This window comes from Epinephelus lanceolatus, chromosome 23, assembly GCF_041903045.1.
Source record: "Epinephelus lanceolatus isolate andai-2023 chromosome 23, ASM4190304v1, whole genome shotgun sequence".
In the NCBI taxonomy this organism is placed as follows: domain Eukaryota; kingdom Metazoa; phylum Chordata; class Actinopteri; order Perciformes; family Serranidae; genus Epinephelus; species Epinephelus lanceolatus.
In genome coordinates, this window is record NC_135756.1 from 11690334 (window position 1) to 11704665 (window position 14332).

The 14332-nt window shown below is 37.6% G+C and overlaps 1 protein-coding gene and 1 non-coding gene across 2 annotated transcripts; one reads left to right on the plus strand and one right to left on the minus strand.

Moving 5' to 3' along the window:
• Positions 1–80: 80 nt before the first annotated feature.
• atp6v1e1b (ATPase H+ transporting V1 subunit E1b) lies at positions 81–11184 on the minus strand. The gene is made up of 10 exons (XM_033614715.2): positions 11035–11184; positions 10853–10914; positions 8266–8331; positions 4144–4253; positions 3832–3898; positions 3637–3726; positions 3282–3350; positions 2910–3004; positions 2727–2814; positions 81–866 (listed from the first exon to the last, which is right to left on the minus strand). Exons 2-10 carry the CDS (start codon positions 10883–10885, stop codon positions 804–806), a joined length of 681 nt encoding a protein of 226 aa, XP_033470606.1. The 5' UTR covers positions 10886–10914; positions 11035–11184; the 3' UTR covers positions 81–803.
• A 1267-nt stretch (positions 11185–12451) lies between these two features.
• On the plus strand, positions 12452–12538 carry trnay-gua (transfer RNA tyrosine (anticodon GUA)). The gene is given in 2 exon segments: positions 12452–12488; positions 12503–12538. It is a non-coding gene; the product is annotated as a tRNA-Tyr (tRNA).
• Positions 12539–14332: the final 1794 nt, after the last annotated feature.

Genomic DNA, 14332 nt, shown 5'->3' on the forward strand with positions numbered 1-14332 from the left:
TGCAAAATAAATATAAAAAAAAAAACTGTACGCCACGCAGCACAGAGGACACCGTTTGAGCCAAGAAGAGTAAGAAGAAGTGATACTAATGATTTATATTTTATTATGTTTAACATTTCCACAATATAACATCTTCAATTTGAGACACCAACAAAAACAAAGAAGAGAACAAAAACAACCACACATACGTATAATTTAATCTGGAAACCTCATATACATACAGTGCACCCTCTGGAATGATATCACCCACTCATTTAATCCATGACAGAATAACACGCATCAATAAATTAACTCAGGTCATGTACAGTCTTCGGTTTTGTCTCTAGGATGGTATTTATTTTCTGTGTAATAGGTTGGAGCAGACATCCATTAGCAACACAATGCCCCAACTTACATGGCGTGGAGTAGAGGTTAATGAAACTGGGGGGGACTGTGACACGGATGCTGTGTTTGTCGTGATCTAATTAAAGGACAACCTGTTAGAACATCCAGCCAATCAGCAGATCCTCATCGTCCCCGACTAATCAGTGTAAACCGAGACCCTCAGAGGGGAGCAGCAGAGTAAACAACTGTGCAGTACCCGTGGTGCACATCTGTAATGTTGAGCTGCAGCATCCATCATGTCCCTTAATGCACAGAAAAAACACAGCGATACATCACACAACAACGATGCGTCTCTTTTGCACCGGAAAAATTCGTTTCACAGACAGAGGAATGACGTCTTTCAAGTGACAAAATAAAAAATAAAAGGAGAGGTTTTTTTTTTTTTTTTTTTTTTTTAAATTCTAATACAGTGGAGCTATTTAGTCCATAAACTTGCGGTTTGGGTTGGCACCGAAGAGAGCCACTCGGATTTCAGGCATCATCTGCAAACAGACACACATGGTTTATAAGTACGGCTGTAAATAACAACTGATCTGCTGGTGAGAAAATAGTAAAACATGCCCCACACAATTTCCTAAAACCTGACGTGACAAATTAAAATTCTTTCTTTGAAGATTTAGTCTCACACAAGACAAAGAAAATGATCAAAACAACTGCTGATTTATCTTTTTTTTTGACTGATTAATCAAAACTGCAGAAATATGAGGAAATTCAAAACATACAAACATTTAGCAGGAGACTAGATTGTTATCTTATTAAAAATGTATAATTTATTTGACTTATTTAACTATGAAGCCTTATTGAGACTAAAAATGGCTTTTTCAACCATCTCCTGAGTCAAAAATGACGATCATAAAGCGGTCAACACAAAATATAACACAAAATTAGATCTGAACAGAATGTGAGTGTAAACTAAATTAAATTACAGATGAGAGCACCCAAGAAACAACCTGACATGGCACCTAAAAATCTGACATTAAATCCATCAACAACAAAATGTATTAACAGTAATCATAGCTTCTGTGTTTATATGATATAAGCTCTGCACACTTGATGCCTTTTTCCAAGTGTAAATAAAGGTTATATGTAAGTAAGATCAATCTAAAAATATACAACAATAAATTAATGAGACTAACGCTCATACTGTACATATCCATAAAACATCTGTCGCTCCATCTTGTGACACGTGGGGTTGTTTTTAGTTCCTTGCACAGAAAACGGAACGTTCAGCTGAAGTGAGAGCTCCGCTAATCTCATTTAGTCAAATGCTTGATAACAGCTGCGCCCGTCTTTTAACCCTATGGGCCCTAGGCGTTTTTGGGTTATTTTTACTGCCTTTACTTTTAAGCTCATATCACAGTCATTATAAAGGCTACATACACATGCTATATCTTGTTTTTTTTTTTCAGGACAGTCTGGGTTAACCACATTTGCCATAATTTCATGTCCTTCTATGTGCCTGTATTTTATATTAATTTTTATATCAATGAAAAAAACAAACATCCGTGTTACTAAATTCTTACATTTTGACATGTATCTCAGCATAGCAAGTTGGAAGTTGACATATTCTGCCATATATGAAGAGGGGAGACTCTCTGGAATCTGGCAATATAAGAACTATGATGGTAGGACATTCTGTCACTTCACAGCTGTCCAAAACATGTGGTTTGTGCCAGGCAGACATGATTGCCAGTATTTTTTCATTATTGCAAGAAAGTCCATTGACTCATTCACAAATCAAAAATGTGTTTTATCTGAAAGAAACATGCAATATTTACATCTTAGATAACAGAAAAATAGTCAACCAAGTGCAATGATGTCCTCCAAGATAATATTTGCCACTTTGTTTGCAGTAAACAAAGTTTGTTGTTGTTCTTCAGTTTCAGTTATATATTGGGGGGGCATATTGGGCATTGGGGGGGGGGATGTCCCCCTCAATAACCATAGGGTTAAAAGGTAATTCAATTTGAGACTGATTAAAGGAATTTATGTATTTATTTGACCTTTCCTTTAAGCAGGAAAGTCTCACTGGAAAACCCCGCTTTTTTTAAGAGTGCTTAAGAATCAGATCAAACAAGTTCGTCATAGGATCAGACCTAAATAAAAAGCGAAAAACTATCAAACGAGAATCTGCAGGAACATCAATGAATAAATCAACATGTATGGACATCAAGACCTTTTAAACATAAGATGAGATGGATAAAAGAGGGGGGGGGTGGTTAAAAAGAGAACAAAGGCTATAAACTACACAGGAAGAAGTGTTTATGATGCATGTTAAGTCTCAAGGATGAAAAATAGAATCTGAGACTGATAAGACTGATGAGCTGTCTGTGTGTTCCTACCTGCTGAGCCATGAGGTCCAGTCTGCTCTCCAGGGTATTCGCCACCTTGATCTTCCCGTCACCATTATAGATCTCCACACCTCCAGAACTGAAGAAGAGGAAGTTTAAAACGAAAGAAATGACTCATCTCAGAGGTTTTCAGGAGTAATTTTAATGATGATGATCAAATGTGATGCTGCTTACACGTCAGAGGGGATGAAGTTGTCCTGGTCGATGCGGACCTCGATGTTGCTCTTCACAGCTGCTTTATATATGGGAATATTCCTCTGGATGGAGGCCTGAAAGACAACGAGTCACAATACAATTCAAATTCAGATTTAAGCTGATTTTAAAGCAGCTACGTGACTCCATTCCATATGTATTTATATATACACATATTCTTCACCCATATGTGTGTGCAGAATAGTTCTGTGTTTATGTTGTTTTTGACATTAATCGTATTTTTAATTCAAATTCTCTGTGTTTGTACACATATGTCGCCAGTAAAGCTGATTATGATTCTAAAATGGTTGAATATTAACATAGACTTAAACATGCACTAACTAACTTACTCACCTGTACCATCTGGAAGTCCTGCTTACGGCAGCGAATCGTCACTTTGGGCTCCAGAAGCTGATAAAATCCCTGATATGAAAGATTATGAAAGGGTTATTAAACTCCAATCTCAGTATCAACACAGCCTTGTTATAAATATACTTAGTCAGTTTATCAGGAACACCCAACTAAAAATAATAGACGCTACTTAGACTGCACAATACCGATTATAAACAATGTCTCGATATTTTTAGATTCTTTCTAAAATAAGACTGTTTAAATTTAAATTGTATATGGGGGGACCACAGCTCGTATAGCCCGCGTTGGCTTTCCCTCAGTGTTCCTGACTGTAGAGTAGCTGAGCGTATAATCTAACCTGTAAGATCAATCCGTCCATCAGAGCTGGATACTTCGCTGGGTCTTTTGCGACGTTTACGAGCCGCTGGCGGGCCTCATTCAGCATTTCCTGAGAGCACATATACACACAGTGTTCATTTACAGAGAGAATCATTCACGTGATCCATCTCGCCTCTGTACGTAAAATACGACAACATGAGGTACAGCTGCTTACCGAGATCATATCGTCCCGGGATTTCAGCACCTTCAGTCGAGCCTGGTTCATCAGGTTTGACATCTGACTGTAAAGTAGACAAATAACACACACATTGGGTCTGTTTAGACTTCTAAGTGACATTATGTTTGTTTAAAAACTCCTGAGACTGTGTGGGGCATTCACAAAGAGTCATTGTAGGACAAAGAAGTGACTAAATTAAATCTTGGGAACTGTGTGTCACACACACAGATATTTCTTTGTTCTTAAAAAAGGTCTGATTAAGGAAGGGAGGACTTGATGTGTCCTGTGATTTATTTCGACATGACTCACATTTTCTTCTGCTGCTCGATCTGCTTCTCTTTCTTCTCGTAGTACTCCATGATCTTCAGCCTCTGAGTTTGGACCAGACGACCCTTCTCGATGTTGAACTCTTCTTCTGCCTGCAGGAGGAGACACAGTTCACTCAGCAGACGATCCTCTATTCTTAATTGTCTTTACACTGACTCTGCTGCTGGTGACTATAATTAAAGGTCACTTTAAGAGGTTTTATTTATGATACGATTAGCAGACAAATTTTCCCGAAATTTAACAGAATAGATTTTGAATCAATGATGTGTAATTTCAAATATTATGCTGATTGCTTTCAGTGTCATACACCTAGGTCATATTTTGTTTTCTTAAATGTGACATAAAAGACACTAATGGTCAGTATTATTGAAGCCAAAGCACTGATGTCAGTTGTAGGTTAAGGTAAATAAATTGAGGCGTTATCTTATGGATTCAGAAGATTTCAAGGGCATCAGATTGTGTAACATCTGCCAATAGAGCCTGTTCATATTGACACTAACTGTGATTTTAGCGCCCTCTAGTGGTGAGTCTCAGGAAATGATGGTGATGGTGAGTAATGATGTATTTTAAAACACTGTACTCATTTGTAAAGTTCTCTTTAATGTGGCATCAGTGTGTGTTACTGTGTATGTAAACTGTCTGATGTTGTGAATCACTGTGTTTGTTCATGTCCTCATAATGTGTTTATTCTTGTTTGATATACATGATGTCACCACCTGTTCAAATAAAAGATTAAAGAGGCAACAGATAGGATTTGTTTTTTAGCTTGGCGCCACCTAGCGTCAGAGGTGTTACGTCGCACTGCTGCAACGACCAAATTGACCGTGGGGATCAGAGATAATCAATAAAATGACTCTATTAGACTCTCTAAGTTAAATAAAATGTAGGCTGTAAAGCCACCACTATACCTCTATGTACAGTGCCCTCCAAAAGTATTGGAACAGTGAGGCCAATTCCTTTATTTTTGTTGTAGACTGAAAATATTTGGGTTTGACATTAAAATATGAATATGGGACAAGAGATCAACATTTCAGCTTTCATTTCCAGGTATTTACATCTGGATCTGATACACAACTTAGAAGATAGCACCTTTTGTTTGAACCCACCCATTTTTCATGAGAGCAAAAGTATTGGAACATGTGACTGACAGGTGTGTTTTGTTGCCCAGGTGTTTCCCAATTACATTGATTATTCAAACAATAAATAGCACTGAATGTCTGAGCTCAGTTTCAGATTGGGTAGGATAGGTTTTGCCTGTGCAGACTGCATTTAGAGGTGGAACCAACATGAAAACTGAGAGCTGACTATGGGTGAAAAAGAAGCAATTGTGAATCTGAGAGAAGATGGACAATCAATCAGAGCCATTGCACAAACATTGGCCATAGCCAGTACAACCATTTGGAATGTCCTGAAGAAGAAAGAAACCACTGGTGTACTAAGCAACAGACATCGAACAGGTAGACCAAGGAAAACATCAGCAGTTGATGACAGAAACATTGTGAGAGCTGTCAAGAAAGACCCTAAAACAACTGTTAGTGACATCAGCAACAACCTCCAGAGGGCAGGAGTGAAGGTATCACAATCTACTGTTCGCAGAAGACTTCATGAACAAAAGTACAGAGGCTACACCAGAAGATGCAAACCACTCATTAGCAAGAAGAATATGAAGGCCAGGCTGGAATTTGCCAAAAGGTACAGAGATGAGCCTCAAAAATTCTGGGAAAAAGTTTTATGGACTGATGAGACAAAGATTAACTTTTTCCAAAGTGATGGAAAGGCAAACGTTTGGAGAAAGAAAGGATCTGCTCATGATCCCAAACATATAAGCTCATCTGTGAAACACGGTGGAGGTAATGTCATGGCTTGGGCTTGCATGGCTTCTTCTGGGACGGACTCTTTCATCTTCATTGATGATATAACACATGATGGCAGCAGCAAAATGAACTCACAAGTCTACAGAAACATTTTGTCTGCTAATTTAAAGAAAGATGCAACCAAACTGATTGGGAGATCCTTCATCATGCAGCAAGATAACGACCCAAAACACACTGCCAAAACAACAAAGGAGTTCATCAGGGGCAAGAAGTGGAAGGTTTTAGACTGGCCAAGTCAGTCTCCAGACTTAAACCCAATAGAGCATGCATTTTACCTGCTTAAGAGGAGACTGAAGGGAGTAACCCCCCAAAACAAACAACAACTGAAAGAGGCTGCGGTGAAAGCCTGGAAAAGCATCACAAAAGAAGAATGCAAAAGTTTGGTGATGTCAATGGGTCACAGGCTTGATGCAGTTATTGAAAGCATAGCAAGGATTTGCAACTAAATATTAAGTCTCATTCACTTTAATCTATTTTAAGTTTATATGTTCCAATACCTTTGCTCACCTAAAAATTTTGTGTTCCGTTACAAATAATGCTATCTTCTAAGTTGTGTATCAGATCCAGATGTAAATACCTGGAAATAAAAGCTGAAATGTTGATCTCTTGTCTCATATTCATCTTTTGATGTCAAACCCAAATGTTTTCAGTCTACAACAAAAGTAAACGAATTGGACTCACTGTTCCAATACTTTTGGAGGGCACTGTATATGTAGAATGAGGTGGTGTGTGGACACTCTACTAAATAAATGAGTAAAAAGACCGAGCAACAATTATCAGATTTATCTGAAGAAAAAACAAATAGTAATGCAAATAATTATACCAGAATGCACGGTATCAGTACAAACAACAGTAGACACAGTGGAATTATACCAATATGCACATGCAAACAGTACCGATTCTAGAATAAATGGTACCGTATAGAAACGATGCGGCCGGGTTGGAGTTCAAATTGAATGGGAAACAAAGTTCAGTGTTCACTTAGCTGGGCGATGTCCGTCGATAGCTGCCTCCGTGAGAAGAGAACAGAAGGAAGGGAGGGGGTATCACTGTCCGAGGGCTGCCGTAGAATGGCAACGAGGATGTCAGCCGACCAACACTCGCTACCCGGTCCCTGGTTGCGGCGATTTGCGATGGCGGCCAGCTACGAATTAACTAGCAGCCAGTACAGTAGAGTCCTCTCTTGTCTAGCTAACATTTAGCCGTGTTACTTACTGATCCATTAGAAAGAAAGCTAGCTGGACATCGGTTCTGAAGCCTCTTTGGTCACGGAGCTCCCTCCATCTCTTGAACGCCTGACTGAGGTTTACTCTTGTTTTTCCTCTTCTTTTATCACTCTCCTTTTTGTGCATCCTCGCCTCCTCAGACAGAGGAGCTCGTTTTCTTTTGGGAGGCCATTTTTCACTTGACTCCAAACATTGTCTGTCTGCCATTGTGCTCATGACTCAACTATCTCATGCCCAACTCTTCATAAGGACTTGCTCCAGTTCCTGATTGGCTGATCGACCAATTTCGCAATACATGACGCATTTCCTGCAGTAAATCAGATTTTTTCCGCAAAATTTCAGCACCGGTGGCAGAAGCTTATTGCAAAGATTTCAAAGCCACTACGTAACCTATGTAAACGCTGATAGTCTGATTTTACTGTGTATACCACCCTGTGCAACCCACATTATTTTCAAAACGATATATTTAGGAGATGCTATCTGTTGCCTCTTTAAATGAACACTGGCAACTCACTGTCTGATCTGAGGGGGGCGCTGCAATACATTTCAAAATTAAATGCATCACAGGTCTGATCTGGATCAAATTTGTATTTCTAAGGCCCATGCAGGGACAGGCATTGCATATAAGCATTGGCTATAAATGCTCTAGTGCAGTGATTCCCAACTGGTCCAGCCACAGGGTCCAGATTTCTCCTTAGTCACTTGTTGAAGGTCCACACAGTTCAATGAATTCACCGTTATACTTGTGTTTGGCCATGTCATTGAGCTAGTTTGCTGTCTCTGTCATGTAGCTATCAGTTAGCCACTCACTCTACAGCAGGAAATGGCACTTTAAATTAAAAGCTCTGTGCCAGATATTCACTGTACTTCAAAATAAAGTGTGTAATTTACAAACTTGGACCATGACCCACCAGTTGGGAAGCACTGCTCTAGTGTGTTGCATCATTTTACATACTCGTCCAAATACAAATAAACAAATAAAACAAATACTGCAGTGATGTTACCTTTGCATCAATCTCTTCTGCCTTCTCATTGGCCTCCTGTTCAATGAAGGCCATCATGTGCTTGATCTGTAGACGGGAGGAAGAAACATTAATGACAAAGAATTCATAAACTGCTGGACGTTAATAGTTCATATGTGTTTCAGCAAGATTTCTGCCCATGTTCAAAACTTAATGCACACACAGAACATATCCCACATATCTGTGTTCTCCGAGACATAGAGAGTTAAGTTATATTTGGCAAAGAAGTTGTAATATTATGAAAATAAACTCATAATTTAATGAAAATAGTTGTATTGTTTAAAGACAAAGATCTACCTGTCCTAAAGTCTGCTGTGCTTTATGTTACTGCTCTGCTGACATGGTCATATCCCCTTCAGATCGTCTGACAGACACATGTTTGAGACTCTCTCTGAAGGAGGCATACTAACTAACTGAAACTAACTGAAAACACTTTTGATCAGGTATAATACAGGATCGTCTTGTAATGAAAAATAAAATGCACTGAATCAATACAAGACGCAATATGTCCTGTATTCTTGTGCACAGAACTCACAGGATGAGGGTAATACAAACGAGAAATATTGGCAGGCACATGTCCTTACCATCTAAATGCAGACTTAAACCAAAGTGTGAACTGACTGTGCTGTCTGATTTTATCACTATGGTGAGGAATGTTTCTGTCACTGGTGGAAGAAGTATTCAGATCCTTCATTTAAAGGGAGCTATGCCCATTCTCAAAATTCATAAATGTAAGTCCTATGCAAAAATGTTCGGAAACATGATCAACCCTCTCCCAAATCCAAAAGCTAAAGTGCTAAAACTCAGACTTGATGATATCATGGAGTAAAGAAGCTGCTCCTTTCACAATGAATTTGGGAAGGATATGACTGGCAGCTGCGTTAGAGGCCGCTCTGCTCTGATTGGCTGTTTTCTGTGTGCTGGGGTAGATTCTAGCAAATGCCATTAGAGGCAAAGTGTCAAAAGTAAAAATATTCATTATGCATGTACAATTATGTACAATATTCCCTTTCAGTGTTTTACTGTTATATATATATATATATATGATGTTTTTAGATTAATACTACTGCTGCACTAATGCACATGTTGCATTTTTCTGCTGTAGATACTTAAGGTTGTGCTAATTTTAACTCCTTAATGCACTGCTGGGTGGTTTAATCTACAGCAATACATCATATTCTGTAAGATCTTCACGTGTGTGGCTTCACTGTCCTGTAAGAACCACAAATCTCTATAATGTCAGCTTTTCATGAGCTTAATGAGCATTTCATGAGCATTTTCTAGCTGATCTATGAGGGATTTTAATTCAGGGATGCACACTATTAGATTTTTTGCCCATATCTGATATGCCGATATATAAAAACTTATTTGGCCGATAAGTGATAACGATATATCCACCGCACACAAGAGGGCTGAATTCCTTCTTCTTTTAATTTAGTCTTCATTTGACATGTTATTTCAGCCCTCTTGTGTGCAGTGTATCTGCTAATTGACTATCAATCTGATGCTTCCTGCCATCACCTGCACCAAGTTGTAAGGACTGACAGCGCTGTGTACGGGGTATGTGCTTTAAAATGAATCGATACATCCACCTTTTTCCCCCACCTTATTTTAGGGATCTTGAAGTCTCTCTGTGGTGTTAACATCCCATTACACACGTATACTTTTATCATGATAGCCCACCAGCAGATGGAGACATGAAATGGAATACTCTTCAGTGTATGTAATATTTATTCATTGTGCCAATATCGGCCGATACAGCTGACGTACTGATATTACCAAACATCCCTATTTTAAAAAATATATTTTGCTAGTAGGAGAATTTTCTCAACCCAAAAAGAAACATTTAGTCCTTTAGTTTATCAGGAATATTCAAATTTAAAATCACCACATGTGGATAGATACATGGTTTCACTGGAAAGATATGGAACACTGTAATCTGGGTCGTAATCAAAGCTGTCAGACAAATGCAGTGGAGTACAAACTACAATATTTGTCTCTAAAATTTAGGAGTGCATATAGTAGAATTATTTAAGCTCAAGCACCTCAAATTTGCACTTAAGTAAATGTGCTTTGTTACTGATTAACACCGAACCCAACCCTCTAACATACAGTGTGTGCTGGTCTCTTCTGCTGTGAGTTTTTTCCAATATTAACTAATATTTCCCATTAAAGTGTCCAGACAGTGGCTCACTCACTCCCAGTTCCTCATCAGGCCCTGGCATGTGTTCATCATGTGATCATCTGGGAACATGACCCCCTACATCTCAGCCATAGCGTCCAATACAACACTGACCTCAAAATGGCTGCTTACTTTATTACATTTGGCATTTTAACGTGCTAAACGTCCAGTGAGAAACACATTAAATAATTAGCTTGTAGTGTTTATATCGATGCTAACCTCCTGCAGCCTCTCAATGTCATTCTGCTCCACACACACATATCACAGCTACAAGACACATTTCTCTGTGTTTTATTAAGACGATTGGCAGCTTAGAAAGTCCTCTAACAATAACTGATGAGAAACAGATTACTGGTGACATTTCTGAAGGTTAAAACGCTTCATTACCTGCTTCTGAACATCGGCATCGCTGAGCGCCATGGTTGCAGCTGTCAAAGATCCGCGCGGGCCTGCGAGGAAAAATAATAAAAAATATAAAAATTAGAATAGCTAATAAATAAAACACACCGTCACTAACAGGAAGGGGAATTTAATCACGTGAATAAAGCGTTAAATCGATGTTTAATTACCCGCAAATCACAGACGATGAGGTATGAATTAAAGTCCGCAGTCGTGACTCGTAAAGATGTCTACGGAGGATCAGCTGATTTGCAACGTCACATGATGTTTACTTCCGGTCGAGGAGCCAATCAGGTGCGCGATACGGAGAGGAGCTTATTCTGACGTAGAGAAGAGGAAAATGATTTTTCGGTTATTAAGTGTCCTCTTTGTTATTAAACTGTAGAAAAATATATGAATTTAAAATACTATATATACACTAACATACATTTAACTTTATTTCTGCCCTCTTTTGTTTGATTATGTCTTTGTTATCAATCATCTTTTATTTGCATTTGCTTTGGTTTTATTGTTTCTTTTTTTTCTTTTCCATGTTGATGGATTATTTATTTTGTAAAACAAAAACAAAAAAACTATACTATATATAAAAATACTTGTTATACAAATTAAGTTTATAATTAATTTTTTATTCATATATTTACTGTTTTCACATACTAATATACATGTGCTCTGATTTTTATACATGAATAAAAAAACATAAAAATCTACATAGTTTTTTTAATGTATTTTTTTGTTAGTCATATATGGTACATTACATGTGTATATATTTTTTATATATAAGATATATGTATTTATTAATTTGGTCCTGAACCGAATTTCATTTCAAATTTTTACATTTATTTGCTTTATTTATTTTCTTATTTTTTCTTTTCCATGTTGATCACTTTCTAATTTTGTAAAGCAAACTGCTATAGAAATAAAATTTATCATTAATTCAATTAATGATATATTCATTGTTATATGATTTTTTTTGTCACATACTTAAATACATGTGCTATGTTTTTCATACATTTACATAAACTCCCCCAAAAATCTATTTTTTTAATACAATTTTTTTTGTTAGTCATATATTGTACATTATATATATATATATATATATATATATATATATATATATATGTATGTACATAAGATATATTTATTTATTATTTTTGTCCTGAATGGAATTTCTTTTCAACTTTTTTATTTTTATTTGTTTTATTTATTTATCTTTATTTGCTTTGGTTGCTTTGGTTTTGTTGTGTTTTTTGGCTTAAAGGAGTTGTTTTCACTCACTGCTCCGTCCAGCACTCACTGTAGTCTGCCTTCCCTAAAATATGATGGAACAAGACGGCACTCAGCTTGTGGTGCTCGAAGCGCATGGATGCAGGACTTTTCCTTGCAGCAGAGGTGTTGCTACATTTACTTAAGTAGTAAAATGCTCTTTGGGTGTCTTCTGAGTGGAGAAAACATGATGCAGTTGAACATAGGCTTCCCTTCAATTTTGATATCAAGTGAATATTTTACACTTAATTATTTATCATTACTGCACAGATATGTACATTGTGAAACGAATACTACTCATCTTTGTACACCCAAATTAAACTCCCTTCGATAGCTCAGTTGGTAGAGCGGAGGACTGTAGTGGTTACAACAGGCATCCTTAGGTCGCTGGTTCAAATCCGGCTCGAAGGAGGCACTTTTAAGGGGGTAAATGCACAGTTCACATTTCAATATACTATGTAACAGCAATTAAATGACCGATCTTACTGTTTAACACACAGTAGACGCCAGTGTGTTGATCACCTCATCACAAAATAGAGAAAATGTCATGTAGTTCCACACATGATACCCTACACACTAGAAAGCTTTCTGCACACTGGTGCCCTTTTGATTTTATTTTTGTTTCTAGTGGATCATAACAAATGTGTTAAAGGGAAAGTTCAACCTAAAGACTATTTGTCAAAGTCATTAAGGGGACAGTTCTCAAGTTTAACAGCCAATATATAAAAGAAGTCTTTCCATTTTGACAGAAAAGTGAATATTTTACACTTAATTATGTATCTCCACTACTTAGGATACGTATATTGTGAATAGACTACTGCATATTTTTATGTTTGTTCCTGTACTCCCTTCAATAGCTCAGCTGGTAGAGCGGAGGACTGTAGTGGCTTTAACAGGCATCCTTAGGTTGCTGGTTCAGTAGTAGGAGTAGTACATTAGAAGAACAACACTGCAGGACTCTGTTATCAAGTACCTCAACACAACCATAAGATAAAATCAAAACCTCTCAAATTTTGGTTTTTCATTACATTGTCTTTAATTAGCTTAGTATTGCTAAAATATGTTCCGATAAGAATAAACATGTTGCTGTTGTATTTGCAAACTTTAATTCTGTTTTATCATGACATTTCTCTGCTTTACTCAGCTTCATTTAAACAGCAATTAATGCATAAAACAGTTGATCCGCAGTGTTTTACAGCACAGAGACGAGACAGGACAAAAACAGGAGAGAACAGATGAGAAAATAAAATAAATACACTATATAATTCAAAGTAAGCGACAAAGATTCAACAACCATGTTTGAGATTTTGTAACCACATGGAACCAAACCACACACACATTTTCTGGAGCGGCCAAGATCCTCCTTACTGCTGGAATGAAAGCAATTACAAAGAACTGGCTGAAGAGGGGACGCTTAAAATCACAAAGAATGGCCGACCATCACAGACAATATTCAGGTGATGGAGAATCTTACAGACAGGACACAGATGAATGAAGGACAAGAAGACAAGGATATAGATAATAATGCTGTCTAGGTGGAAGTTGCGTTTACTCCCGCAGGCTCTGTTGATCTTTTGTTGTGTTCTCAAAGTTTTTCATTTTTTCATTTTTTTCATTGATTAAGACACCGTAGAAGAGAAACAACATGGTTTAGTAGGTTGTTTAGGAAATCAGACCTGATCAGTTTTTGCCTTTACTTGATACACTTGATATGCTACTGGAGTTTTGGTTTCAACATTCATTGATGAAAGACTCTAAAGACAAAATACAGCAGGTGTAGCTGAACAAAAACTTTAAATAAAACAGACAGTAAAAAGTCACATAATCACACAAAGAAGATAACAGGTGAATTAAATGTGTAAACGTAAGGTGGAGGAAGGGAAATCCACAGTTTTGGGGCAGCTACTGCGAAAAAACAAATGCTTGCATTGTGTATCAGTGTATATGTGCACAGAATACATTTTGGTGCTGAGTAAATGTACCTTATAAAAGCCTCCCAGCATAGTTTCCAGTCTTGTAACATGCCTTGCCAGTAGAGGGAAGTAGAAGTTGGGAAGTCCAGCTTTAGAAATAGCACTCTTTCCACTCGGTGTCAGCGGCTCACAGCAGCACACTGTGGACTCACTGATAATCTGCTGTTTGGACAGTGAACAGACGTGTTTACCTGAGCGGAAAAACTCACCCACTGACCTCAGGTGACTTTTC